Source organism: Phocoena phocoena, chromosome 5 (genome assembly GCF_963924675.1).
Source record: "Phocoena phocoena chromosome 5, mPhoPho1.1, whole genome shotgun sequence".
NCBI lineage: Eukaryota > Metazoa > Chordata > Mammalia > Artiodactyla > Phocoenidae > Phocoena > Phocoena phocoena.
The window spans coordinates 21,714,812-21,741,644 of record NC_089223.1 but is presented as its reverse complement, the minus strand read 5'-3'; the positions used below and the strand labels follow the sequence as shown (position 1 = coordinate 21,741,644).

At 39.0% G+C, this 26,833-nt stretch overlaps 1 protein-coding gene across 1 annotated transcript in view; it reads left to right on the top strand.

The window, feature by feature from the left end:
* RNF150 (ring finger protein 150) overlaps positions 1-26,833 on the top strand; it is a 235,519-nt gene that overhangs the window by 146,643 nt on the left and 62,043 nt on the right. Inside the window, exons 2-4 of the mRNA XM_065877969.1 lie at positions 4,826-5,076; positions 15,719-15,790; positions 17,208-17,290. Coding sequence (XP_065734041.1) covers positions 4,826-5,076; positions 15,719-15,790; positions 17,208-17,290 — 406 coding nt within the window. The remainder of the gene's footprint in view (positions 1-4,825; positions 5,077-15,718; positions 15,791-17,207; positions 17,291-26,833) is intronic.

The window sequence follows — 26,833 nt, the reverse complement described above, 5'->3', positions numbered from 1 at the left end:
GCCATCCGTGGAACTAAAGTAAGGATTAGGGGAGAGAGGATGCAGAGAATTGAAAAAGGATTTTTGCTCACATGAACTTAGGAGGGATCTTATCACCCTCCAATATGCACAGGAAGGCATGGGGCCGCCAGCTCTGTAAAATATCTAGCCCTTTGCTGGTTTTCTAAACATTCTGTTAACACAGTGTTTAAGCAACCTGGTTTTGAATTCATAAGTAAAGGATTTCCTGGTTATTCAACATTCTTTGGCTTTTTGAACTTTTGTTTTGATTCCTTACTTTTCTGCATGTAGCAAATTAGATGATGGCAGTTGAGCGCTCTCCCGGGAAAAGGAAGCACTAAAACTACAGGCTGCTCCTGCTGTTTACCTGGCTGCAGGGTCCTGTGTGTCCTGGTCACACGTTCTCTCGCAGGGCTGAAGAGTTTTTCCGGGACACACGATAATTACACAGCAGCGATCACTCAGAAGTAGAAAGTGCCTTTGGGAGGAAACTAGATGGTAGGCTGACTTCATTTTGCAAAAAGAGACACTCTATATTACAGCGACTAGGAGTCAGAGTATACATAGAATTGCCCAAAGAGCAGGACCTCTTTGTAGATTTTACCCATACAAAATATGCTTTTTGTTAACTTCTCTTCCCCGAGCCTCAGAGCCTCCTGTGTGTCATAGATTAGACGCTTAAGGCAGCACTGAACTCTGAGGACATCTCTCAGCTGGGCTTTCAGCGCGCTCTCCCCCATCACCCCCACTTCTCCCCTCGCTCCCTCCTCACATACACCCTCAGAGCAATTACACTACAACCTACCTGGGGAGAATCTGCTGGCTTCTCTGGGACGCTAGCTGCAACTTCAAAATGAAGCAAAGATCCGGGAATTGTCTGAAAACTCACATTGGTGCACATGTCTCCTTTGAACAGATTAGATCCTATAGCAGCTTTTGGTCCTGGATTTTGTGCATTGATCAGACTGCTCAGATAATTCATCAAGTCCACCATTTTTGGACACCCTAAATACCTAAATTCTTAATGACTATTTCTATTGGGATAAGTGGATACCCTCAGTATCTCTTTTTATCACACACAGTTAATAGCCTAAAGTGCATGGAGAAATATCCCAGAATCCCATCTATTTTTTACCATCATCAGCCCTAGAAATTCATTATGAATACTGAAGATGAATACGGTTGAGGTCCAGATGAAAAGAACCGCCCCATTTCCATTTTCACTGTCTTTTCAAGCAGATGTCATATATCATGAAAGTACAACAGTGGGATGAACAACACAGGTAGTGTAACTAAGCACTTAAGTTTAAAATAAATGTGTTAAAGTAGCTAATTATACTTTATAGGAAGAGAAAATGTTTTCTCATGTCCTGAAAAATGGGTGATGGGTAATTTAAAATTTTGTGGATATCCAAAATTTGGTTGCCTATTTTTTTCTTTTGAATTTTAGAATTTTATTTATTTTTTTATACAGCAGGTTCTTATTAGTTATCCATTTTATACACATCAGTGTGTACATGTCAATCCTAATCTCCCAATTCATCCCACCGCCCCACCCCCCACCATTTTCCCCCCTTGGTGTCCATACGTTTGTTCCCTACATCGGTGTCTCTACTTCTGCCCTGCAAACCAGTTCATCTGTACCATTTTTCTAGGTTCCACATATATGTGTTAATATATGATATTTGTTTTTCTCTTTCTGACTTCACTCTGTATGACAGTCTCTAGATCCATCCACGTCTCTACAAATGACCCAATTTCATTCCTTTTTATGGCTGAGTAATATTCTGTTGTCTATAGGTACCGCATCTTGTTTATCCATTCATCTGTTGATGGACATTTAGGTTGCTTCCATGACCCGGCTATTGTAAATAGTGCTGTTGTGAACATTGGGGTGCATGTGTCTTTTTGATTATGGTTTTCCCTGGGTATATGCCCTGTAGTGGGATTGCTGGGTCATATGGTAATTCTATTTTCAGTTTTTTAAGGAGCCTCCATACTGTTCTCCATAGTGTCTGTATCAATTTACATTCCCACCAACAGGGCAAGAGGATTCCCTTTTCTCCACACCCTCTCCTGCGTTTGTTGTTTGTAGATTTTCTGATGATGCCCATTCTAACTGGTGTGAGGCGATACCTCATTGTAGTTTTGATTTGCATTTCTGGTTGCCTATTTTAAACATGCTGAGCTGAAGTTTGAAAAAGCAGTCCAGTTCCAGAGCCCAATTCTTCACTGTTACTCTCTATGGTCTCTTAATATAATTAAGGAGATAATAGGAGCGTTGTTTTGCCAGGAGGGGTGGAAATTGGTGAAGAAAGGGTTAGGCTACCAAATAGTAAATATGTTAACAGCTCCACAACCCAAAGAGCCTGATATTGGTCAGCGAAAGACAGACTCATCTTACAATAAAATAAAAAAAGAAATCCAAAAGTAGACAACAATATATGTCTGAGAATTTAGGGGAAAGATAAATTGCATCCTATCTGTCTCCTTTCTGCCCAGCACATTATAGGAGCTCAATAAATGTGTTGTTATTGAATCACATTCAGATTGTTCAAGATTTAAATGGAAAAATAAAACTACATTTAAGGTTTCGATAAGCAATTTTAGATGAGTATTTCTATCATCTTTGGTGGAGAAGAGCTTCCTAAGCAGAGTATCAAAACGATGCCATAGAGGAATATATTGATAAGTTGACTACTAAAAAGTATAAAACTTGTCCAAGTCTGAGCATACAGAGTCTTATATAAATAACCCCAAGATCTCATCCTCAAAAAAAAAAAAAAAGTCTCATTCTGGAGCCTTGAATAGACACACATAAAAAATATAAATAAAAAAATAAAATGAAAACTCAGGATTCTGTCACTGATTAAATATCTACAAAGTGCCTACAGCACTGGGATGAGCTTCATCAGACCAGATTAGTCCAGTGTGCAAAGAGGATCATATTTCTGTAGAGACAAAACCTTCTAGCAGCTTTAATTCCTCACGAAACCTCAGACCACATGCAACCATTAGCTGAAGTAAACATGATGAGAGAACAGCATCAGAATTGTCAGTAAATTCTGCAAAGTTGAAATCTAAGCCATCAGTTTCAGTAATTCCCAGAAATCACAGCAAATCTAAACACTGTGTAGTTTTGTGATTTTACAGTTGAGCCAGTGCAAAGGTTTTAGGAATTTAAAAAATCATATAATTGTTGTCTCATACACAGACACCATTGTATCTAGTTAGCTTTTAAAAGTATTCATTCAGCCTAAGTGAAATACCATCAAAGAATTTAGGATAGAAAAACTGCATAGAATCAAGGTCAAGTGAAAGCCCTAAATAACTTCTAAGAGACTTGCAACACTCTGAACAGATATAATCTGGTCGTTCCATCTCGCTGACTGACCTCAACATGTGAATAAGGCCAGCTTTAAGCAGCTGAAGTGGTGTTTACTTTTGTCCAGAATCTATACCCTAATTGTAAATTTGTACTTTAATTTGTAGTAACCCCAAGTAATAGGATATTTCCATGTCGAAGTGGGGCCCATAAAGAACGTTGCAGGCATGGGTTTGAATTGTGGTGATCCCTGAGAACCATCCTAGGGAAACTGATGTTCTAATCTGTGCATCAGCCACAGTGGCATGTCGAGTAGGCTCATTTGGAGCTAATATCAAATCCTACTCAAGACCCCTTACAGAGGCCCCTGAACTCCTCACCAAGAGACTGTGCCTCAGAGTGTCATGAAGAACAGGGACAATGACCCAGATAACTCAGACTGAAGAAAGGTACCACTTCTGCTTCAAAGTGTCCAGTAAGACACTTTGCGGTGAGAGTATTAGAGAGTGGAGGTAAAACCATCCTGGAACGATCCATACAGCCTCTCTCCTCCCTTTGCTTCGCGTGAGAATACACAAACTGTTTACATTGAGTTAGGTAAAATAAGCAGAAGATAATTCTGAGACCATTATTTTATGTTGGCAGGTCGTATTAGAGCTTGTTAAGAAGACTCCTTTGGCAGAAACAGACTCACAGATAGAGGAAGCAAACTTGTGGTTACCAAAGGGGAGACAGAAGGCGGCAGAGGCAAATTAGGGGTATGAGATTAACAGATACAAACTACTTACTATGTATACAATAGATAAGCAACAAGGACGTATAGTATAGCACAGGGAATTATAGTCATTATCTTGTAATAACTCATAATAGAGAATAATCTATAAAAATGCGGAATCACAATGCTGTATGCCTGAAACTAATATAATGTTGTAAATCAACTATGTTTTAATACACTTTGGGGTTGCTTTCGGTACTCACTGTAGGAGAAAACGGCCTTGGGAGTGATTAGTAGAAATCTGTAATTGAGTACCCCTAGTGTCCATGGGAAAGAGAGAACTCAGAGACAGATGACATAAAACTGGGCATTTTATCCTTTGCCATGGGGTACAAAGTGCTTTTTCCCCTCCTCGGGGGGATCTGTGAAATGCAACATAGAACTGTAACCTAGGCCGGTTGGGAAGGGTCTACCCTTTACTAGACCAGGGTCAACACCACCTTAGGGGGCTAGAAAGTAGCACCATCATGACCTCGCTGGTACCAAAATCACAAGTTTGTTTTAGGTTCTTTTCTCATATACAAGATAGCAGCATCCCAAGGTAGCTGAAGAAAGGGAAAATTCAACTCCATTTCGGGCTATTAGATCTGAGAGACTTGGCTATTTGATCTGGCATAGAATCATTGAAAGAAGTGGCATTATTTGGTGCCGTTCCTTTGTCCAGACATTTCACTGTGATTTTCTCTTTCTCTCATCCCCTTACCCTGTTGTCCCTCTCACAACAGGTGTAGAAGACATCGTGGCAATAATGATTCCTGAGCCCAAAGGGAAGGAGATAGTAAGCCTGCTGGAGAGAAACATCACCGTGACGATGTACATCACCATCGGAACCCGGAACTTGCAGAAATACGTGAGCCGCACCTCGGTTGTGTTTGTCTCCATCTCCTTCATCGTCTTGATGATCATTTCCCTCGCCTGGCTGGTCTTCTATTATATCCAGAGGTTTCGATATGCAAATGCCAGGGACAGGAACCAGGTGAGTAGCAGAAAATTAAAAAAAGAAAAAACTTAAAAATGATTACCAGAATAAGACATATTATTGTGTAAACTTTGGAAATCACAGAAAATACCAAGACCCAAACCAAAATTACCTATGATGCCCCCACTCAGGATAAACACTGTTAACATTTACTGTATAGTTTTTCAGATCTTTTCCAAGTACACATATTTTGATGTTTTGCTAACATTGTTCTGTAACATGGAAGTGCTTTGTCCCACGTTCCTATTGCTCATTTGGGGGGCAGTTATTTACTTATTTAAGCACAAAATAAAGGGAGAAAGAGGAAGGGAGCTGAGATTATGCTAATTGTATCAACATACTGTGGAAAGAGCCAGGATGTCCTCCTCGTGAACAGAAGGAGAGAAAAAATAAAAGGTATTTTAAAAAACAACTAATTTTGGAACAGACAGTGCCTACACATAGTATAAAATGAAAAAGGTACAAAATGGTATACGGTGAAAAGTAATTGCTTTCCCATGTTTGTCCCTCAATTAAGCAGTTCTTCTCCTTGGAATATCTTCCCTTCCAGGGATATTTTATATGCTTACAAACGTGCGTGTGTGTGTGTATATGTGTGTTTTTAAACAAATGATAGCACACTTAACTCTGTACCAGTATTTCTCACTTCATCTTGGAGATTAATTCTTATCAACACTCAATCCAAGCTGCCTTCTCATTTCTAATAACTGTACAGGCAGACCTTGGAGATATGGTGGGTTTCATTCCAGACCACTGCAATAAAGCAAATATCTCAATAAAGCGAGTCAACAGGAATTTTTTGGTTTCCCAGTGCACATAAAAGTTATGTTTACCCTATACTATAGTCTATTAAGTGTGCAATAACATTATGTCTTAAAAAAGCAATGTATGTACCTTAATTTTAAAATATTGCTAAGAAATGTTAACCGTCATCTGAACCTTCAACTCATCGTAATCTTGTTGCAATAGTAACATCAGAGATCACTGATCACAGATCACCATGACAAATATAGTAATAATGAAAAAGTTTGAAGTATTGTGAGAATGACCAAAATGTGACACAGAGACACAAAGAGCAAATGCTACCAGAAAAAATGGTGCCGATAGATTTGCTCAATGCAGGGTTGCCACAAACCTTCAATTTGTAAAATACACAGTATCTGTGAAGGGCAATAAAGCGAGGTATGCTATGTAATGTTTTATTTTCTGCATATGCCGCATTTATTTAACCAGCTCCTATTAATGGACATGTTTTCTCTTACCAAAAAACAAAACAAAACACACACACACACACACAAACATGTACACATGACACAACACATTTGTGAGTCTATCTGTATGGTAAATTCTGGAAGTTTTATAGCTAGGGCAATAGTATGTGTACTTTAAACTATAATAGATACTGCCAAATTGTCTGCCAGAAAGGTTGAACCAATTTATACATTAACCTGTTTATAGTAATAATACTGATTTAGTATTATATTTAGTATATAAATAATACTGTTTATACTAATATAAATGACATTCGTGCAGTAGAGTATTAATTTAATACTGCTTATACTAACATATACAACAATATACTAATGACAAACACTATTTACGCATATCCTCACCAAATGAACGTTACAGCTTTTTTGTTGTATGCAATTTTAATAAGTTAAAAATGGTATCACATTTTTCTTATCACAAATAACATAAAATAGAAAAAGGTGATTTTTTTTTTCTATGAAGTATCCACTTCCATTATTAGACCACTTTTCGATTGAGCTGTTGGTCACATCGTACTGATGTGTATAAGCTCTTTACTGGTCAGAGCAGTTAACCCTTTTTTGGGGAATCCTACAGATTCCATTTTTTTCCTCCCAAGTTGTCATTGTCTTTGATCTATCTTTGGAGCTTTTTACCATGCAGAAATTTGGGGGTATTACATAACTGAATTTATCAATTTTTATAGCTCCTGAGTTTTATATAATAAGATCTTCTATAGTCCAAGACTGTAGAAAAACAGTATCTCATGGTTTCATCCACTGCTTTTTTAATTTCACTTTTATGATTAAAACTTTAATCCACAGAGAACTTATTTCAGTGTAAGGAATCAAGTACAGAGCCAACATTAGTTTTGTTTCAGATTGCCTACCAGTTTTTGTAACTGGTATTTATTGAATAATTAATCTTTTCCTTCTCATATGCAGAACCCTCCCCATCTAGCATATATTAAAGCCCCATATGTATTCGGTTCTATTTCTATGCTCTATAAAATGTAGCTTTAATCTGTCTATTCACATTCCAATATCATACTGTTTTGAATGTTGTAGCACCATAATGTCTCATATCTGTTCATGCTAATCTTCTTTCATTGCTCTTTCACTTTTTCATGTTTATCTTTACATGATTTTAGAATCACTTTTAGCTAGGTTTTTAATTTATAGAATAATTTAGAAGGAGTTTATAACCTACTGATGTTGAATCTTCCTATCAAAGTGTAGTATATGTTTTCCCTTTATTCAATTATTCTTTTGATTCCCTAATAGCATTCAAACTATCATTTAATCTTGCACATTCTTCTTATGTTTATTCCTAGGTCATTGTGTTGCAATTATAAATGAAATCCCCTTTTTCATATGGGAAGTCTTCTGATTTTTTACGTTTATTTTGTACATTATTATAATTTAATAATTTATGTATTTTATAATTTATTATCATTTAAAATTATTATTATTACCTTAATAATAGTGATATTATATAGTATATATTAAATGCAGGCATGTTGTAAGAGCTCTCTACATATTTACATACTTAACCTACTTAATAGCCTTATAGAAGATAATTCTGTTTTCTTCATTTTACAGAGAAGGAAACAGGTTAAATAAGTTGCCCAAGGTCACACAGCCTGTTACTAATAGAGACAGCAGCTGAACCAACAGCAGGGCTTCAGAGTGTATGCTCTTAACCACTACATTGTGGTACTTGTGATTGTTTGTATCAGTTTATCAGGATTATACTAATAATACGCAATCAATGATAATTTACTTCTTTCAAATTTTAAAACTCCTTTTTTTCTCTATTATCTAACTTCACTGACTTGTGCCTCCAGAATTAGTAGTAATACTTTAGTATTACTACTAAAGTAATAGTAGTAATAGTGAACATATTACTCTTCATTCAGTATTTAATGGGAACATTCTGAGTTTAATGGATCGTTTTTATCATTTCTCAATTTTATTATTTCCCCATGCAGTCTTCTAGGTTAAGATATATATTTAACATGTTGTATAAATGTCAACATAGTCCTGTTTCATTCAGAGTTTTAATCAAGAATGTACTTTTAATTTTAACAAATGCCTTTGCAAGAGCTGTAGTCTGGGTTTTCTCTTTTGATCTATTAATAGGAGTGGTTTAAATGAATGGATTTCCTAATATTGAACCATCCTGAATTTCCAGTACATGCTAATCCTCTAATGTGTGCTAGACTGTTTTGATCATATCTTATGTGGTACATTATTTATTTTTTACCTTGATATTCACATGTGACATTTGTCCATAGTTTACATTTTTATCATGTTTAGGTAAGGACTATACTGGTTTTATAAGAAGAATTTGCAAATTTTCCTCCATTTTCTATAGTCCAGAGTTGCAGTGTCCAACATGGTAGTCACTAGCCATGCGTGACTATTTAAATTTAAATTAATTATAATAAAGTAAAATGTAAAATTCTGCTCCTCAGTCATACTAGCTACATTTCTAGTGGCTACCAGAACAGATACAGCATAGATAGGGCACTTTCATCATCATAGAAAGCCCCATCGGACAGCCCAGTTCTAGAGCATTTTAAACAGCCCTGGAATTCGCTGATCCTTGAAGTATTATAGAACTTTTTGTAAGCCAATAAATTCTAAGTTGTTTTAGGAGGACAGCTCTTGGACTTTGTATTTATTTTATGGAAATTTGTCTGTTTAAATTTTCTATAGCTTCTGGAACAATTTTTTTTGACATTTTTATTGCTTTTTTCTGACTCTCAAAATGATGCATGTTTATTCTAATAAATTTTGGCAGTCATAGAAAAATACTAAAAGAGAAGACAAAATCACCCATCACCTTACTGAATTGTTAACAATTGAGTACATTACCTTTCAGACATTTAACCCCATATATATATATATATATATATATATATTCAGTAAAATGTCATTGTATATGTGTCTATGTATGCATGAGATACAGACACACATGTAAGACATGTAAGTTTGTGTTCTCTTTTTTTATTAAATGGTGAGCATTTCCCCCATCATTAAATAATCTTTGAAACATGACTTTTGGTGGCTACCTAGTAGTTGGGTTCCACCACTTACCACAAGTGGACAAGATACTTTATGCTTTAGTTTTCTAAACTAAATGGGAATATACCTTCTTTTTATAGTTATAGTGAGGAGTAAATGGCTTAATGTATCTTCTATTTTAAAGTCCCTGAACATGATCAATCACTTACAAAGCTCTCCATGAAGGGTGTCATTATTACTATCATATAGATTCCATAACGATTACATACAATTCCAACTGTGCCACCTTTACTGAATATTCTGGAATTTAAGTGGACCGTTATTACCAGTTAGACACAAGGCAGTGAAACTAGATATAGAACAAATATGTTCAGTTCCACTGGTTCCTAGGGGTTACGTTTGAAGAAACCATACAGCTATAAATCAGTTATTACAAAGACACTTTCCAGCTGATCCAACAATGATCAATAGAAAGAGTACCCCTATCTTTTTGAGTCTATAGATAACCCAAGCAATCATTGGGAAATTGAGGTAAGGATGAAATTTTAGGCTTGACTTGGTTGAGTAACTATTTCAATTGCTAGTTCACTTTGTGCCGGTAGATAGAGATTGCATTTCTGTCCTGGCCTATGCATACTCTGTGATGTATGTGAAAAGCAAATTAGAGGTGGATGGGGTTTAAGTGTTTACTCCGCTCCCTTCCTTGATTACAGGATGTTACCTTCAGGTTACGCAGTGAGTTTGGATCATGCTGAAAGTTAGCACTGTTTCTTGATCAAAACAGACACCATACTTTAGCCCTTTTATGAGTGGAATAAGACTATATAATTTCCCTTAGAAAAATATTTTTCTTTTGATGGGCAGTGCTTCGTTCCATTCAGCGGAAAGGTACAACTGTATAAGCTATAGCTGGTCTAACCATTAGGTGAACTGAAGTCATTTATTTTTATTGAAGCACTATTGGCCCTTCAGAAAGAGTAACTCTCAGGTTAGATGTAGGCTCACAGTCTGAAATGGAATATCAAAGGCATTAATGTTACATTGGTGAAGTATCTAACCTTTCAGGTGTGTGATAGAGACTGAACTTGAATTAGCCAGAAGCGTACCTCAGTCTCTGCTTGGCTTGGTGGAGATCACACTTAGAGGAAAGTCACCGTCATCTTACACGATCATTAGCCTTTTCAGATCATTTCAATGCAGTTTCTCACAGAGTAAGATTTGCTACATGTTCTTTATGTTAGTAACCTCCCAGCGAGGTAGATGATGACATGGAGAATATGGGCCACAATTTAAAGTGGAGAAGGAGATTTGGCCGGAGTGCCATGTTTCCCAAAGCAACTATACCAAGATAGTGCCAGGGCAAGGTAATAGTTAAACACACAGCTTTGGAGTCAGGTCTGGATCCACATCTTTACTCTGGAATTTTCTAGTGATATGATCTTATGTGGGTCTTCACCTTTCTGTGCCTAGATTTCCTCACATATAAAGTGGGAATGGGGACTTCCCTGGTGGTCCAGTGGTTAAGACTGTGTGCTCCCAGTGCAGGGGGTATGGGTTTGATCCCTGGTCGGGGAACAAAGGTCCCGCGTGCTGCATCCAGGAAGGGTCTGTAAGTGGAGATGCTTCTGTCTACTAAAGAGCGAGAATCAAAGTGGTCCCTGATAGATGCTGCGCTGTCCTCAGGGGATAGAGAGCAAGTATTCAGTGAGGTCATTAGCCGTTGATTTACTGTGTTTCGATAATTCAGGTCTCAAAGGATCTTTGCCTCCCAGTTCTGTTCTGAGCGGATGACAATGATGAGCTGGTAAAGCTGGAAATGACGTGACTTTACGTACCTAAGGTTACTAATAAAAGAAACTAAGGTCCAGAATATTTAAGTGACTTGGCCAAAGTCACACAGTCAGTGAGTGCCAGAAAGAGGACTAAAAGCTGGATTTTCTTACTCCCAAGCCATTGCCTTCTCCTCTACAACACCTCCCCCCCAAAAAATAATCCTGTTTTTACCTCATGCCCTGTGTGCACAAACAGCTTTAAGTCCTTACCCTGTGGAGTCACCATGGCCGCCAAAGGAGTCTAATTGTTTTATCCATATTTCTAAGTGGATGGAGGGGTGATTTGCATCATAGAAATTGATTGGACTTGCTGTGCAATGGTTTCTGTCCCATCAAGCAGGCCCAGGAGAATCATTATTATGTATTAGAGCAAGTGCGGGAAGTGGCTGAGTCACCTGTGGCCACATGAGCATCCAGATGACTGGGACCAACTCTGTTTATGTCTATAATGTCCTCTCTTCACCTAGAACATAAGGACACTTAGTAATTTTATCACTTGGTCGTGTTGGTGATGACAGTAATGATTAGAAAATATAGCTGTCAGAAAAAAAGAGGCAAAGATGATACAGAATTATTCAACCAAATGAGATAGGAAGAACATAAACTCGATTTTATTTTATTTATTTATTTTTTTTTTGCGGTACACGGGCCTCTCACTGTTGTGGCCTCTCCCGTTGCGGAGCACAGGCTCCGGACGCGCAGGCTCAGCGGCCATGGCTCACGGGCCCAGCCGCTCCGCGGCATGTGGGATCTTCCTGGACCGGGGCACGAACCCGTGTCCCCTGCATCAGCAGACAGACTCTCAACCACTGCGCCACCAGGGAAGCCCCATAAACTCGATTTTGTTGCTGTGTTTTGGCATCCTTAGTCCTAGTTTTTTCTCACCTTGACTGCATTTCTGTTTATAACACAGAGGGGAACTAGAGGGAAATGTCTTATTTTTCTCAGTTTCTTAAGTATTTAGGAGATAACTAAATTACACATCTTGGGTTGGAGTCTGTCACTGTTTACTATCCTTGTTGGTGTTTATGTCAGACTTTATTCTTCTAATAAATGGCTGTGTGTTTATTTTCCATAAAGCTGTTTATCTTCATTGTTGTCAAGGAACCAGTAACCCTGGTAAATATTTTCTTATACCTGTTTCAATCAAATTGATGAGTAAATCTAATTTCCAAGATGGCTCAACTCCTGACAATTTTTAGTGAAAAGTATAATATGATTTGGATCTGGTTGGCTTAGAGAACATCTATAGGCGCATCCTGGAGAAGGGATAGGAATCTCTGCCTGAAACAACACGTCTGTACAAACCTGAGGAGGTCCCTATCTGCCCAAGGTGGTCCCTCCATCTACCTGAGGTGGTCCCTAAGTCTTCCATTAGCATCACATCACTCTGCATTTCTAAGGAGCACAAAGGAAAGAGTCTGTTTTGTGATGATCTTCTGCTCCAGTCCCTAGATTCTCTGCTCAACTACATACAAGACTTGGTTTGAGCAAGGTCTGTAGCTTTCCCTCTCATTTATATCCGGTGAAGTTAATATCCCAAAGACAGAAGAGACCAACTACAAGAGCAGCAACTTCCTTATTTGGGCCATTTTATTAAGAATTTTTATGGGCTTCTGTCATTAGTTTGCATTTTGGAAATCCAATAATACTAGTGTGAAAATAGTTGAAAGTGGGACAGTCGTCTTTATTCAGAAGTCAGTGTTTCTGATTTTCATGTCACTTAAGAAGAAATAGAGACGTGCCCATATTGACAAAATTTGGCTACATGCAAATGGTCATAGCATTTTTTTAAACTTTACAGTGCTTTTCCCTGGTCCCATAGTTACCATCTATATCTCAGAAGCTGGTTTTTCCATATTTTCCAGGTATCTAGATCATCTCTTTTTCCCCTGGCAGGGCAGATTTTCATATCCTTCATTAGTCCCTACCAAAACGCAATCCTTTTCCTCCTCAAAAGAGGTATAGGTGGGCTTCCCTGGTGGCGCAGTGGTTGAGAGTCCACCTGCCGATGCAGGGGACATGGGTTCGTGCCCTGGTCCAGGAGGATGCCACGGAGTGGCTGGGCCCGTGAGCCATGGCTGCTGAGCCTGCGCTCCGCAACGGGAGAGGCCAACAAGAGTGAGAGGCCCGCGTACCGCAAAAAAAGAAAAAAGAAAAAAGAGGTATAGGTAAGCTTTGCTTACCTTATCACATGTATTACTTATAGTTTAACATAAATTTTCCCATTAACTGGCTGAATTTCTCAGGTTGTATTTCATGCTTTTAAAAAATCTCTGGATTTAAGATTTTATTCACTTATCAACCCTTTACGGAGTTTCCATTAGATAGTAAGCTGCAGAGAGCAGGAAAGTGTACGTATTTTTTCACTACCATTGTTTCAAAACCCAGAGCTAGGCCTGGAACAAAATAAGTGATCCGAGATACGTGTGGAATGATCACGGGTCACTGATTGAAGGCAGCTTTATTCTAGGTGCTGGGGACACAACGGGAAGCAAAAATAAACCCAATTGTGCACTCAGGGAGCTCACTTGAGCGCAGTAGAACGGGAGTTGATCATCAAAATAAACATCAACTTGCAAATGTTGTGACAGTGCCCTGAAGCGAAGGTACAAGGAGCTGTGAGGATCTGGACTCCAGGGGTCCTCTCTCCTGGAAGAAGAGGGAGGAGCTTCCTGAGGAAGTGGCTTGAGTTAAGACCAAAGGATGCTTAGGCACCAGCTAGAGGAAGGGGAAAGGAAAGAGAGTTGCATCCTGTTTAGTTTCATCTCAGTTCTTTTCTTTTCCTCTCACTGTATGTTCCCCCTTGGTATTTATCATTATAGCCTCTTCCTATTTTTCCCACCACCTTAGTTTGCTCAATACTCATGGATTTCCTTATAGGTCTCAAGTGTATGTTGGTCTCCTTTTAGGAAACAACCAAGGCTTACTTTTCTGTTAAAAATGCCAGTAATTATTTTAGAAACTAAGGACAGAATATCAAAGAGAAAAATGAATTAACAAGGGAAGCATGTCCTCTCCTACCTATTTACTCTAATTGGGGTGTACTTAGGGACATGCCGTATCACAGGTACTTAATAGATTTTGATTGGTTGGTCAGCTGATTGGTTAGTTGCTTGGCTGGTTGACTGAATGGCTGGTTGGCTGGCTGGCTGGCTAGATGTTGGTTGGTTAGCTAGCTGATTAGTAGGTTGTCTGGCCACCTAGCTGCTGGCTGACTGGGTAGGTGTTTGGTGATTGGCTGACTGCCTGGTCGGTGGACTGGGTAATTGGTGAAAAAAATGAGAGGGGTAATTTAGCTTTGGTTTTAAATTCAGACTTAATTTTTACTCAGATTCTGACTGACCTGTCACTAACTCTATAATATTAGACAATTTACTTAAGCTCTTTAAGTCTCCATTCTATAAAATAGTATTTTTCTCATAGAGCTGTTGTAAGGATAATAGTGATATAGCTTACAAAGCTTTAGCACGGTACTTAGGCTAAATGAACTCTTCATTAGTATATGCTCACTACTTTAAAGAAAAGAAAGAAGCTAGAGTTTTATTTCCAAAGGAAACAAAATTAGTGAAAGCAGATGCTTCTTTTTAAATGTTTGCTCTATTTATCTTAGTCTTTCAAATATGTTTCACTGCTGCAAATACACTTCTGTTACAGACTAGAAATACACATACCTGAGAAGATTACAGTATGTGGAAAACTCATAAGCGCACAAGCAAACCATTTTTTTCCTCGACAGATTAAAACGTAATTCTCTCCCCACCCTCTTCCTCTCCCATTCTTCCTCGTGGCCCTATTATTGTATTATTGTAGGGTGCATTAGGATACCAACTTCCTCTCTTAAAAAAAGGAGTGCATAATATATACTTTCTTAACGTGGGTGATGATGGTTACCCAGGTGTTTGCTCTATAACTATTTGCTAAACTGAATATGTATGATTTATGTATTTTCCTATGTGCACACGCACACTTAAACACACACAAACGAGGTGAAATTGGCACGTAACAAGGTGATGGGATACGATAGTACAGACCGAATATAAACCTAAGTTGGGTCTAGATAAGCAAAGGAAATTGCTTAAAAATTCCAAATTGAAAGGAATACACAAACAATATACCCTGTGAACAAGAGATAGAGATTATTCGAACTACTCCAAATTGGCTACCTCCATGTCACAAATTGAGTGGCTAGAGTGACAAATTAGGGAACTGTGTGTTTGTTTTGCTAATCTGCATGGATGTGACCTGCGCTGGAGTCACTGTGGGGCAGGATCCTTCCATGTCGTATTCCACTTGCTTAATCTCAGGCATGAAGAGCTTCTCTCGATGACAGAGCTCTTTAGTAGGCTGCGATGAGTCAAGTCCCTTTGCACAGGTATCACTGCCCCGTCTCTTCCAGCCATCTTCATTAACATGCCTTCTACTTGTACATGATTTCAGACACAGCTGCCCTGGTTTACTGAATGCTATCAGACACAGAGTTAAGAATTACAAGTCTTTATTACTAACAAGCAGCTTTTGGTTTTTCAGCGCCGACTGGGAGATGCAGCAAAGAAAGCAATCAGCAAGCTCCAGGTCAGGACCATCAAGAAGGGTGACAAGGTAACAGCCTCTTTTCTTTTTTGGCAAGGAGCTATTCAGAGAAGTGTCCGAGTTTCCTAGCAGCCAGTGTGGAAAAGAAGATGAGAAAGGGAAATACATACTAATAGTTCTCCTGTGAACATCTGTTATTATACCCATCATTATTTAACATAATTTAAAGCAGTTTATAAAATGCATACTATAGGACAACAAAGTAGTTGGAGGAAGAATTGAAAAGTAGGTATAGGAAAAGTAGACGCAACCAGGATGAAATCAGTATACACACGCATTACCTGAAACGTATAGCAGAAATGGGTCCCAAAATTTAAGCTGGGGCTCTCCAGCAAGCCAATGCAAAGAGGGAAACAATATTCAATATTCAAACAAATCTAATTACCTTATTCCAGTGTCCCACAAGATAAAAACAAAATGGCTGTTGCTGGTATTACAGCTTGAGAAAGTTTTTCCGTGAATCCTTGCAAGGAAGATTGTTATGTGCTGAGTGATGTACTCCACTTGAGTCTGCAGCAAATGCAAGAAGCATATTTAGTCCCTCTGAAATTGAGTTTCTAGAACCCCAACGTCAAGGCAACAGTCTCTCTAGCTGTAGAATGATGACATAAAGCCAAAAGCAGAAGCATATCATAAGGAAGGACCGCAAAGTAGGCCAGTCTAGGCCCACAAGCCTCTCAAGGCCTCTGTTCTCCCTGGGAGAACTTTTCCCCCAGGAGAAATTTTAGAGCAGTGAATTGCAGTACATGGGTTCGGGGCTCCTTCGAGCGTGGTAAGAGATTCACAACTCTGCTTGTATACGGTATTGTCTCCAGTATGAATAATTGATTAGTCTCGTTAATTACGTGCTGCTGTCTTTCAACTATATAAAAATACCATTGAGCTTAATAGGATAAAACTCATTTTAAAGTATCACTAAATTTAAAGTATATTTTTTCATTACTTTTTTATCCTCAAACAGGTTAATAAAAGAACAAGGACTATTACATAAGTAGTGTATTATGGGGTGTTGAAAGAGATTTATGTACTTGAAAAGAAAGCTGGAACCACTATTTAAGAGTTGTATACATTAGATTCCCGAGGAATGGATAGATTAAATATCATTTTGACAATTCTCCATGAATAGTATTTCTCATCCTCGAGACTTGGCTATGTCACTTCCGATTATAATAAGTAGCATTATTAGTAATGGTACATTAAAAAACTGTTCCCTCACAAAAGTTTTTGCAGTGGAACCCGGAAACAGAAAGTGGAGGTTGGAAGGAATAGAAACTAAACCAGTGTACAATAAATTATGGATTAAGAAAACTGGCGCCAAGACAGTTGAAAGCCTTGCTCCAGGCAAGCTCTCCTTTGGCTTGTTATTTGTGTGTTTACCGGAGTTGAAGGTAGGAAAGCAGGCTCATCTGTGCTGTCTCTGTTGCAGGAAACCGAGCCTGATTTTGACAACTGTGCAGTTTGTATTGAAGGGTACAAGCCCAACGATGTGGTCCGGATCTTGCCCTGCCGGTGAGTGGCTAGGCTGCCTGCTTTTGACTGGGGCGTGTGTGGAGAGTGTCTGCTAGCCTCACTGGCTCCGACCTGCTCGGCCTAGCCCTGCAAGGTCAGTCTTCCCCAACGGTGCCGTATTCGAATAAGAAACCACCAACAAGCTCATTCTTTTTGTATAACCTTTCTCCTTGAAAACATTTTCTCTTGTGACATCAGAAATATTTTTCCGATCCTCTTCTCACCAAAGGGAGGAGACTACTGCTATGACCTGGGATCTCATGTACACAGTTTGATGATGTAGCTCCAAGTTCAAGTTTTTTTTAACAACAGATCTATGATATTCAGAATCATACTCGCTTTTACAAGTGCTATTTTAATTAAAATAATAAACTCTTAAAAATGTTTTCTGAATGATCATGAAGGGATCAGCAAACCAGAATACAGTCAGGAGGGACTAGGAAGCCAAAGGCAGATTTCATTCCCCCTTATTTTTTATTGACAAGTAGAGAATGTGACCATCACCCCCAAACTTCTAGAATCTAGGGGCGGATGCCAGCGTGTGTAGTTGGAAAAACTGCCAACTGGTGATTCTCTTAGAACCCTAATCCCTCTCCCTCAAGTGAAATTCACCGTGAAGGTGTCTAGATTCTTTTTATACATTAAAATATATTTACATTTATTAATGTAAATATTAAAATTACATTTTATAACGTTAAAATAAATATTACATTTATTAACATTAAATAAATTTAAATATTTCAATGAAATAAAATATGTTAAAGGTGCCTAAAGCTTTTTTAGTGTTTTTGCATCTGTGCAGGTGTCCTAAAAATAAAAATTAAATACTGCCTTAAACAAAGAGCCTTCACTTAGAAATACTGGCTTTAAAAATTCTAACAGTATTTAAGGAAATAAAGTAGAACACAGTCACCACCAACATATAAAACAATCCATTCGGTCATAAAACAATGTGATGTTAAGAACTGTTTATTAGAAACACAAAAGAAATAGGATATGCCTTAGAGGAATTAGTTTAATGATCTCAAAGTGACAAAATCTCAAAGTGACAAAAAGGAACAAGATACTCAAATAGATGCAGACACTCCAAGGGGAGTGGATTGTGCTTGAAATGCTCTCAGGCAAACTGATCAGTAGGAAAACCAGCCTGAGGAAAGCGCACCCTGGTGGCCCCAGCTGAAGCCTTCAGGTGGGATTCCCTTTCCTTAGTTTATAGATGGTTGACTGTCTCTAAGAACAAATCATAAATTGGGACACATAAAGACTTGGCAGCGTCCTTCATGTGAGGGTACTATAGATAAATTCTCTCTCTAGACATTATACTTGGTATTTGCTTGGTGACTTCTAGAAATGCTGGCCAAGAATGGCAGTATGTGAACTACAGACAGCCTCTCCCGCTAGCATCTTTCCTCTGCAGCATTTTATTAAGAGTTTTATAAAGCCTCATACCTATGCACAAGGAAAGTCTTGATTTTACTTTCCTTTGGAGCTGGCTTAGAGCCCTGTGAGGCTCCTACTAATAAAAAATATCCAAAGCTAAAATTAAAGGTAAATAGCATCTTTTCCCTGAGAATCCAAAGAACTTTACAAAAGTAATTACGAAAAAATACTAAAAATAGAACTACCATATGATTCAGCAATCCCACTACTGGGCAGATACCCTGAGAAAACCATAATTCAAAAGGACACATGTACCCCAATGTTCATTGCAGCACTATTTACAATAGCCAGGACATGGAAACAGCCTAAGTGTCCAACGATAGGTGAATGGATAAAGAAGATGTGGCACATATATACAATGGAATATTACTCAGCCCTAAAAGGGAACGAAATTGGGTTATTTGTAGAGATGTGGGTGGACCTAGAGTCTGTCATACAGAGTGAAGTAAGCCAGAAAGAGAAAAACAAATATTGTACAATAACACATATATGTGGAATCTAGAAAAGTGGTACAGATGAACCTATTGGTAGGGCAGGAATAGAGACGTAGATGTAGAGAACAGATATGTGGACACAGTGTGGGGAAGGGGAGGGTGGAACGAATTGGGAGATTAGGTTTGACATAAATACACTACCATGTGTAAAATAGTTAGCTAAGGGAACCTGCTGTACAGCACAGGGAGCTCAGCTCGGTGCTCTGTGACAACCTAGATGGGTGGGATGGGGGGTGGTGGGAGGGAGGTCCAAGAGGGAGGGGATATATGTATACATAGAGCTGATTCACTTCGTTGTACAGCAGAAACTAACACAACATTGTAAAGCAATTTTACTCCAGTAAAAGAAAAAAAAACTATATATAGGCTTACTTAACTCCATCGTTCATACTGTATAAAATAGCTTGTTCAGTTAGAGCTCTTTCATGAGTATATTTCATGTTACTGCATATAATTGCTGGAGTTGCATAATATCTAAGTCACAGATGTACCACAATGTAATTTACTAGGCCCCTGTTGCGGACCATTTAGCTGATTTCAGTTTTTAATTATGACAAATTACATTGCTTTAGCAGTATTTAAATTGTCATGATATATTATTCCAGATCTGCTTTTATAGTATATTTTTTAGAAATTTTAACAAAGACAAAAGTAGCACGTTAGTACTTGTCACCAAAAAAAAAAAACTTTAGGAAGTTTAATCTTATTTATGCTAACACTTGCCCTAGGCCAATTGAGTTTGGCCTCAGGCTCCTCCTTTTTACATCATCATTTGCTTCTCAGCTCAATTTCTTGATTCTTTTTGCTTCAAGTTCCTCACTGTACATCTGCTTTTATTTCCTTCCTGTGGGACCTGCTTTAAATAACAAATACATCAAGCATTACCAAACTCAGGTTGTAGTTGCTATTTGATCTTAAACTAGACACACAGGCCTACTCTTTGAAGAGTTCTCCAGTTTTTCCATGTGGCTTTTAAAATCAAGATATTTATGCCTGTTGCTGATTTCTGCCAGACAGTTGGCACTAATGGATGTTATCAAACAAATGCACTGGCATTTGCTTTTTTGCTAGATAATTTCCTCTGGGGTATTATTAAGCCTTTGCTCCTATGAACTTTATAGTCTCTCTTACCAATTATTTCCAGGCTGACTCATCCACAGAATTCTTTGCATCTCCTTGGAGTAAAAACTGTTGCAAACAATGTTCCAGCGTATTGTCTTTCTTCTCTCAGACTCTTTTCGGTGGCCTCCTAACTCCTGACATGCTGGGTGCCTCTCTTCTCTCCGGTTGCCATTTAGGGTGTCTTTCCAAATCACCCAGTCTCGTACCATGACTTTTTCAAAATCATTCTTCCCTTTTAAAGACACTTGCACAAATTAGGATGAATTAATAAGTGATTCTTCCTCTTTATTTGTAGTCATGGTGATGAATAAAGTTAAACTGTGCACATATTCATGTGCTTTTTCTCCCCCATTCTTTCTTTGTCAGGGTCCTTCTCTAGCCCTTGGAGGCAAGCTTCCCCGTTGGGTGAGCCTGGACACCCACGTTTCATGTGAGGGAGGGACCACAACAGCACACAAAACATCTCAGGTCTAACTTTGGTGGTTTGGATTTGATCCTAATACACCACTAAGATATTTTCCAAGGAGCTGTGGTTTTGCCGTGGCATACCTATGCCAAAACATACAACGACTGCATTCTAGGGCTGTTTTGTGTGACTAGGATCTGTACTTGCAATTATGATTTTTAGCCACAAAAGATATCTTATTGAAGTTCTGTTGTCTTCTCTTGTCCAGAGAAGAAGTTGGGCTCTCTGATTCTTCTTCGGCTTTTACCCTATGGTGTCCCCACTGTCCTTCAATGGTTATTCATCTCAAACTATTTACCCAATTGCAAACGCCGTATCTCAGAAAGAGCGTGATCCCCTTGGGCAGAGCAAACGTCCTTGTTTGTCATTTTTTAAAAACAAAGCAGTGTATGCATCCTTTCTCTACATGTTTGTCATTTTTTAAAAACAAAGCAATGTATACGTCCTTTCTCTACGTGCCTATACAATCTTTCCTATCTCTAATTTATTACTAAAGCGTTATCACTAATTTGGGAAGATATTGGTTTCTACTACTGTCTTTTCCTTTGTTTGCAAACTCTCCCCACAATTTAGGAAAAAGTATGAAAGCTCCGTGGCAACAAGCAGGCCCTTGCCATAACCTTTTTAGTAACTAAATGCTTTATTCAAAACAACAAACATTTCTTTTGTAGCAACTGTATACCAGGAATAGTGTGAAGTACCAGAAATGAAAAGATAAATGACATGTTCCCTGCTGTAAAGGAAATCAGGCTAGTGAGGGAGAGATAGAAATTCAAATAAGTCATCACAATACAGAGTGACATATATGCAGCAGTAATAGCAAAATGAATTAAAATTTTGGAGGAACTAATACCAGGCACAGAGAAGTTAAGAAAGGCTCCACAGGGCTTCCCTGGTGGCGCAGTGGTTGAGAGTCCACCTGCCGATGCAGGAGACACGGGTTCGTGCCCTGGTCCGGGAAGATCCCACATGCCGCGGAGCGGCTGGGCCCGTGAGCCACGGCCGCTGAGCCTGCACGTCCAGAGCCTGTGCTCCGCAACGGGAGAGGCCACAACAGTGAGAGGCCCGCGTAAAGAATCGGGCTCTTTTCATGGGCCAGTCAGAATTGTCCTCTAGGGTAAAATTGGAATGTGTCTTAACTCGCCTTAGCTCATTCCATAGTAACCCATCGATGAGCTATTCAAATTGCATCATCCCCAGCCCCCTAGAGAGACACAAAAGCAGTTTCTGACAGAAGACAGAGTTCGGCTGGGTACTAATGGCCCCGTGGAGGCAGCATGTCCTGCTGGCTTGTTATTGTCACAGTTGGATTGCAGATAAAATCCTCTAGTGCTCAAGTCATTGTCTTTGGTAGCCATGCCTCCAACTTTTCACCAGTTCCTATACAAAATTCTCATGATTACAAATTAGCTCCTGGAGTTACGTCTTGTAAATAGTGCTTCTTGGGGGGAAACCATAGGAGGCAAGTGCTGTGGACACTGGCTGCCCTTTTAATCAGGACTTGGTGCGTATTTCGGAGCTGGGAGTCCAGGTCAGTGAGCAGCTCTGCAGGTCCATGGCTTGTTGGGCTCCGCCCTCTTCACAACAGGATTCAGTTTTGTCCTGAGCAAGCTTACCTGGTAGAGCATTCTGGAAGGCGGGGGGGTAAATATATATAGCATAAAGTTGATCATTTTAACTGTTTTTACATTTATATTTCAGTGGCATAAAGTATATACAAATTATTGTGCCACCATGAGGACATTCATCTCCAGACTGAAACTCTGTAGCCATTAAACAATAACTCTCCATTCCCCCAGCCTGGAATTGTGCGTGTGTGTGTGTGTGTGTTTTAATTTAGGCTTGATTTTTTATTAACAGAAGAAAATGTCAGTGAAGGAACTTAGTTTTGATTCAAGAATCTAATTTAAGTTAGCTAGCTAAAACTTGATTTTTACGTATTCAATTCGAAACCTGATAGTGAATGATAATTCTGTATATATCTGGTATTATTATTATTGCTATTATTACTAATATGATGTTACTCTTACCATTATTATTAGAACTGTTACTATCCTATTACTATTCCTAACATCATTACTACCATCCATTCTTTCCTGGCTTTCTGAAGTAGCCTTCTCACTGATCTCCCTGTTTCTACTCCTGCCCCTTAGTCATTCATTCTGATAAGTCTATTTTTAATTATCCAGCTAGATTGGCTGGACTCCGGGTACTTTTTTATGTTTTTTTTTATTTTTTATTTTTGGCGATACGTGGGCCTCTCACTGCTGTGGCCTCTCCCGCTGCAGAGCACAGGCTCCGGACGCGCAGGCTCAGCGGCCATGGCTCACGGGCCCAGCCGCTCCGCGGCACGTGGGATCCTCCTGGACCGGGGCACGAACCCGTGTCCCCTGCACCAGCAGGCGGACTCCCAACCACTGCGCCACCAGGGAAGCCCTCCAGGTACTTTTTTAGCGAGCACAAATTTAAACTCATTAAGTGTATCAGAAGTATGACTAAAAAAACTGTTTATTTATGAAGATTAATTGAAATATACTTCAGTCCTTCTGTTTCTCTAAAATGTGTTTCTGTAACAAGATAGATTCACAGAAAATGAAGAACGTGCACCATTTCCTATTCGCTCCTTACAAGAGAATTGAGCTGCCTGGTGCCATTGCCACTGATTTTATCAGGAATTACTGTAAGAAGGAATCTTAGGAAACTTGCCATTGTGGCTCTCGTTAGGATTTTCTACTCTGATTTCGTCGTGAGGAGCAGGTCACACATGGAATACCTGCATTTCTCCTGAGCAAAGGAATGTTTTTATATTGTGGATACGAAACTGTGCTATTTTGCAGATTTTTGTTTTTCTATGTCTGTTGATAGAAAGCCAACAGCCAAATCTGGAACCCATCCCATAGCCAAAAGGGATTTTTTTAGCTTCATCCCTGACTCTGTTTTATGTCTCTATTCTTAGTTTCCTTTCTTCTTTTGCTTTTATGGCATCTTTTTGGATATCTGCATCTCTTAAGGTCACCGTAAGTCCTTTCTAGAATAAACATTTTCCATGTGTTTAAAACTTTCACAGTATCATTTTTAATTGGTGTATAATATCCCCTAAGTCATAATTTATTTGACTCTTTTTGGACATTTATGTGGTTCCCCCCTTCCATACCCACATACTTTTTTTTGCTATTATGAATACGGCTGTGATAAATTAGCTCTGTGTGTGTAGACCTTAGTTACATTTTGGATCATTTCTTTGTTTCTAAGGCTACAAATTCAAATTGCCTAGTTACTTTCCAGAAAGTAGTACCGAAGGAGTTTTCCAGTCAGTCAGATCTAAGAAGAATATTCCAAGCAAAGATAACTAGTGGTAACCTGGAATTGTCAGAATATAACGCACGTGTCAACATAATGGTAGAGAGGTAGGATCAGATCATTTAGGACTTGAATGCCCAGCTGAGGAGCTGAGGTTATAGCCAAGTCCTGGGAGACCAGTTGACGGGTTCAGCTTGTGCTCTATACACAGCACACTGGCACGTGTGGAACGTGGCTTAAAGGCTTAAAGTGATGTGAATGGAGTCAAGGGGACCAGTTAGGAGACTGTGGCAAAGTCAAGACAAGAAATGCTGGCAGCCTGACTTAGAGTGTTGGCATTGGGCACATAGGGAGAAGGATCTAGTCAGGAGATATTCTGGAGGTAAACCTAGCATGAGTCAGCCATTTGGATTACTTGAAAATAGCTGCCCCTGTCAGATGGTGACTGATAGATACATCTATATTTGTTTGCAATTAAAACATTCTCATATCTCTCCATTCGGATTCTAAACAATAGAAAAAATCCAGTGGTTAGCACACTGTTATTCAAAAACTGTAACAGAAGAAACAGATTTCAAATGCTGAAACAGATTTTCTTTCTCACTCAAAAAAAAAAAAGAAAAAAGAAAAACTTGAAGACCAGCTTTGGCTTATCTTTTTAAAACTTTCTTCTGAGTTATTCATCCCAAAACAATCCCATAACTGGGTCATTTAGTCAGAGTTCCATTTTAGATAGACAATTGTTGGATCCTATGTGTAAATGCTATGCTACCTTTCCTCTTTCTCATCTCTCTGTTTTAGAAATGAGGCTAAATTTCAATTGTATCTGTGTAAGAGATCTCTTTAGTAATTCAGGACATAGAATATATCATACTGTTTCTTTTTTCTTTCTTCTTTGAAACTTGAGTCTACATTTTTACAAAGATCAGAACATGACCAACCGCACTGGTGTTGAAAGAGATGAAATGGAGATTTAACACAATAATATGCCAGACTGAAAAAAGAAAACAGAATAAATAGTTACTGTTAAAGTACAGAACAAATTAATAGAGAAGGACAAATAAAGCTTGTATGTGCAAATCGGGGCAATACATACCCTAATTTGCAAAGGAATTTCTAATGACATTCCAGTTAGAGAGATACTAAAAGGGATAGGTCTGGAGATTTGGAAAGGGAATTTTTTGAAGGCTGTTGAAAAGTCAAAGCCTAGATTTGGTCTTCTAATTCAATGAATTCAGTGGAGGTCTGTTACATACCACGTATCTACAGTTGACAAGAGGCTTATACGTAGTCTTTGTTCATCTACCCAAATAACCAGCTACTTTCCTTTCTCATTTGATGTGACTGATGTATGTATACTTTTAACATGGACCTACTTACTGACCCCTCAGATCCATTAACAATGGATCCATTAACAATCCATTAACTCCTGTCCGTAAGGACAGGTGACATTTTCCTCTACAAGAGAAGCAGCTCTGGGAGAGATCTAGTAAAAAGGTACATGGCAAACAGAAGAGGGATCCATTTGTAAAGCTTTCTGAACAAACACGAACCCTAAGCCTTCCAGAGTGACTTGCCTGACAAGGACCAGCCTCCTTAAAATCAAATTAGTAGGGCTTCCCTGGTGGCGCAGTGGTCGAGAGTCCGCCTGCCGATGCAGGGGACACGGGTTCATGCCCCGGTCCGGGAGGATCCCACATGCCGCAGAGCGGCTGGGCCCGTGAGCCATGGCCGCTGAGCCTGCGCGTCCGGAGCCTGTGCTCCGCAACGGGAGAGGCCACAACAGTGAGAGGCCCGCGTACCGCAAAAAAAAAAAATCAAATTAGTAAGATTTACGGAGCTAATATAGGCGAGAGCACCGTGCCTACAAGACAAGTGCGTTACCACCAGTGGCTTGCATCAGATGGACCTCTCTCTCTCTGTGTCCCAGAGAGTTTCCTTGTTCCCATTGGATGCTTCCAACCAAACCCACCGGGGCAGTTCATAGCCTCCCCTGCTTCTCCTGAAACTTTGATGTGGGATCCAGGTCTTGGGTCCTTCAATGACAACTGAAGGCAACATCACAGTTGGATTCTGATATTCATCTGTGAACTTAGGGGCTCTCATTCACTCTCCCTACCAGACACAACATGATCATAATAAAGAACATAACATAAAGAAGAATTATAACCTGATGTAGAAATGAATATCATTTTCATATTTGAAAACTTCAAAAATCACGAGTTTTATGGAAAGCCCAATAAAAGACACTAGCCCCTGAAGGTTTCTAACCCCAGGACCCATCTAATTTTAAGATGAGTCAAATGAACTGAATGTCTGTGTGAACAGAAGATTCCAACCTCTTTACGGGTAAAAAAAATTTACAAAACAGTCTAATGTGATCAGGATTCCGACTCTGAGCCTTATAGCTTGCGAAGTGGAAAACAAAGGGATGCTTTCTAGCCAGGCAGAAATGGTCTGTCCTAACTTTACCCTGTTGTGCCTGTTACATATGCTTGATTAGGAACAGATTTTTCTCCAAGTTCCTTTTTTTACAAAAGTGGCGAACACTGGCTGATTTTCATAAGATTTGACTGACTCTTTCATGCCCATGTTACGCAAATTAGATTATCGGTCATTCTTTTCTCTGCCGTTTTATATTTTTTAAATAACTATGAATGTTTCATGGCTAATTGTAAGAAATTTTGAAAATGGTGAAAAGTATAAAGAAGTAAGGAAGAA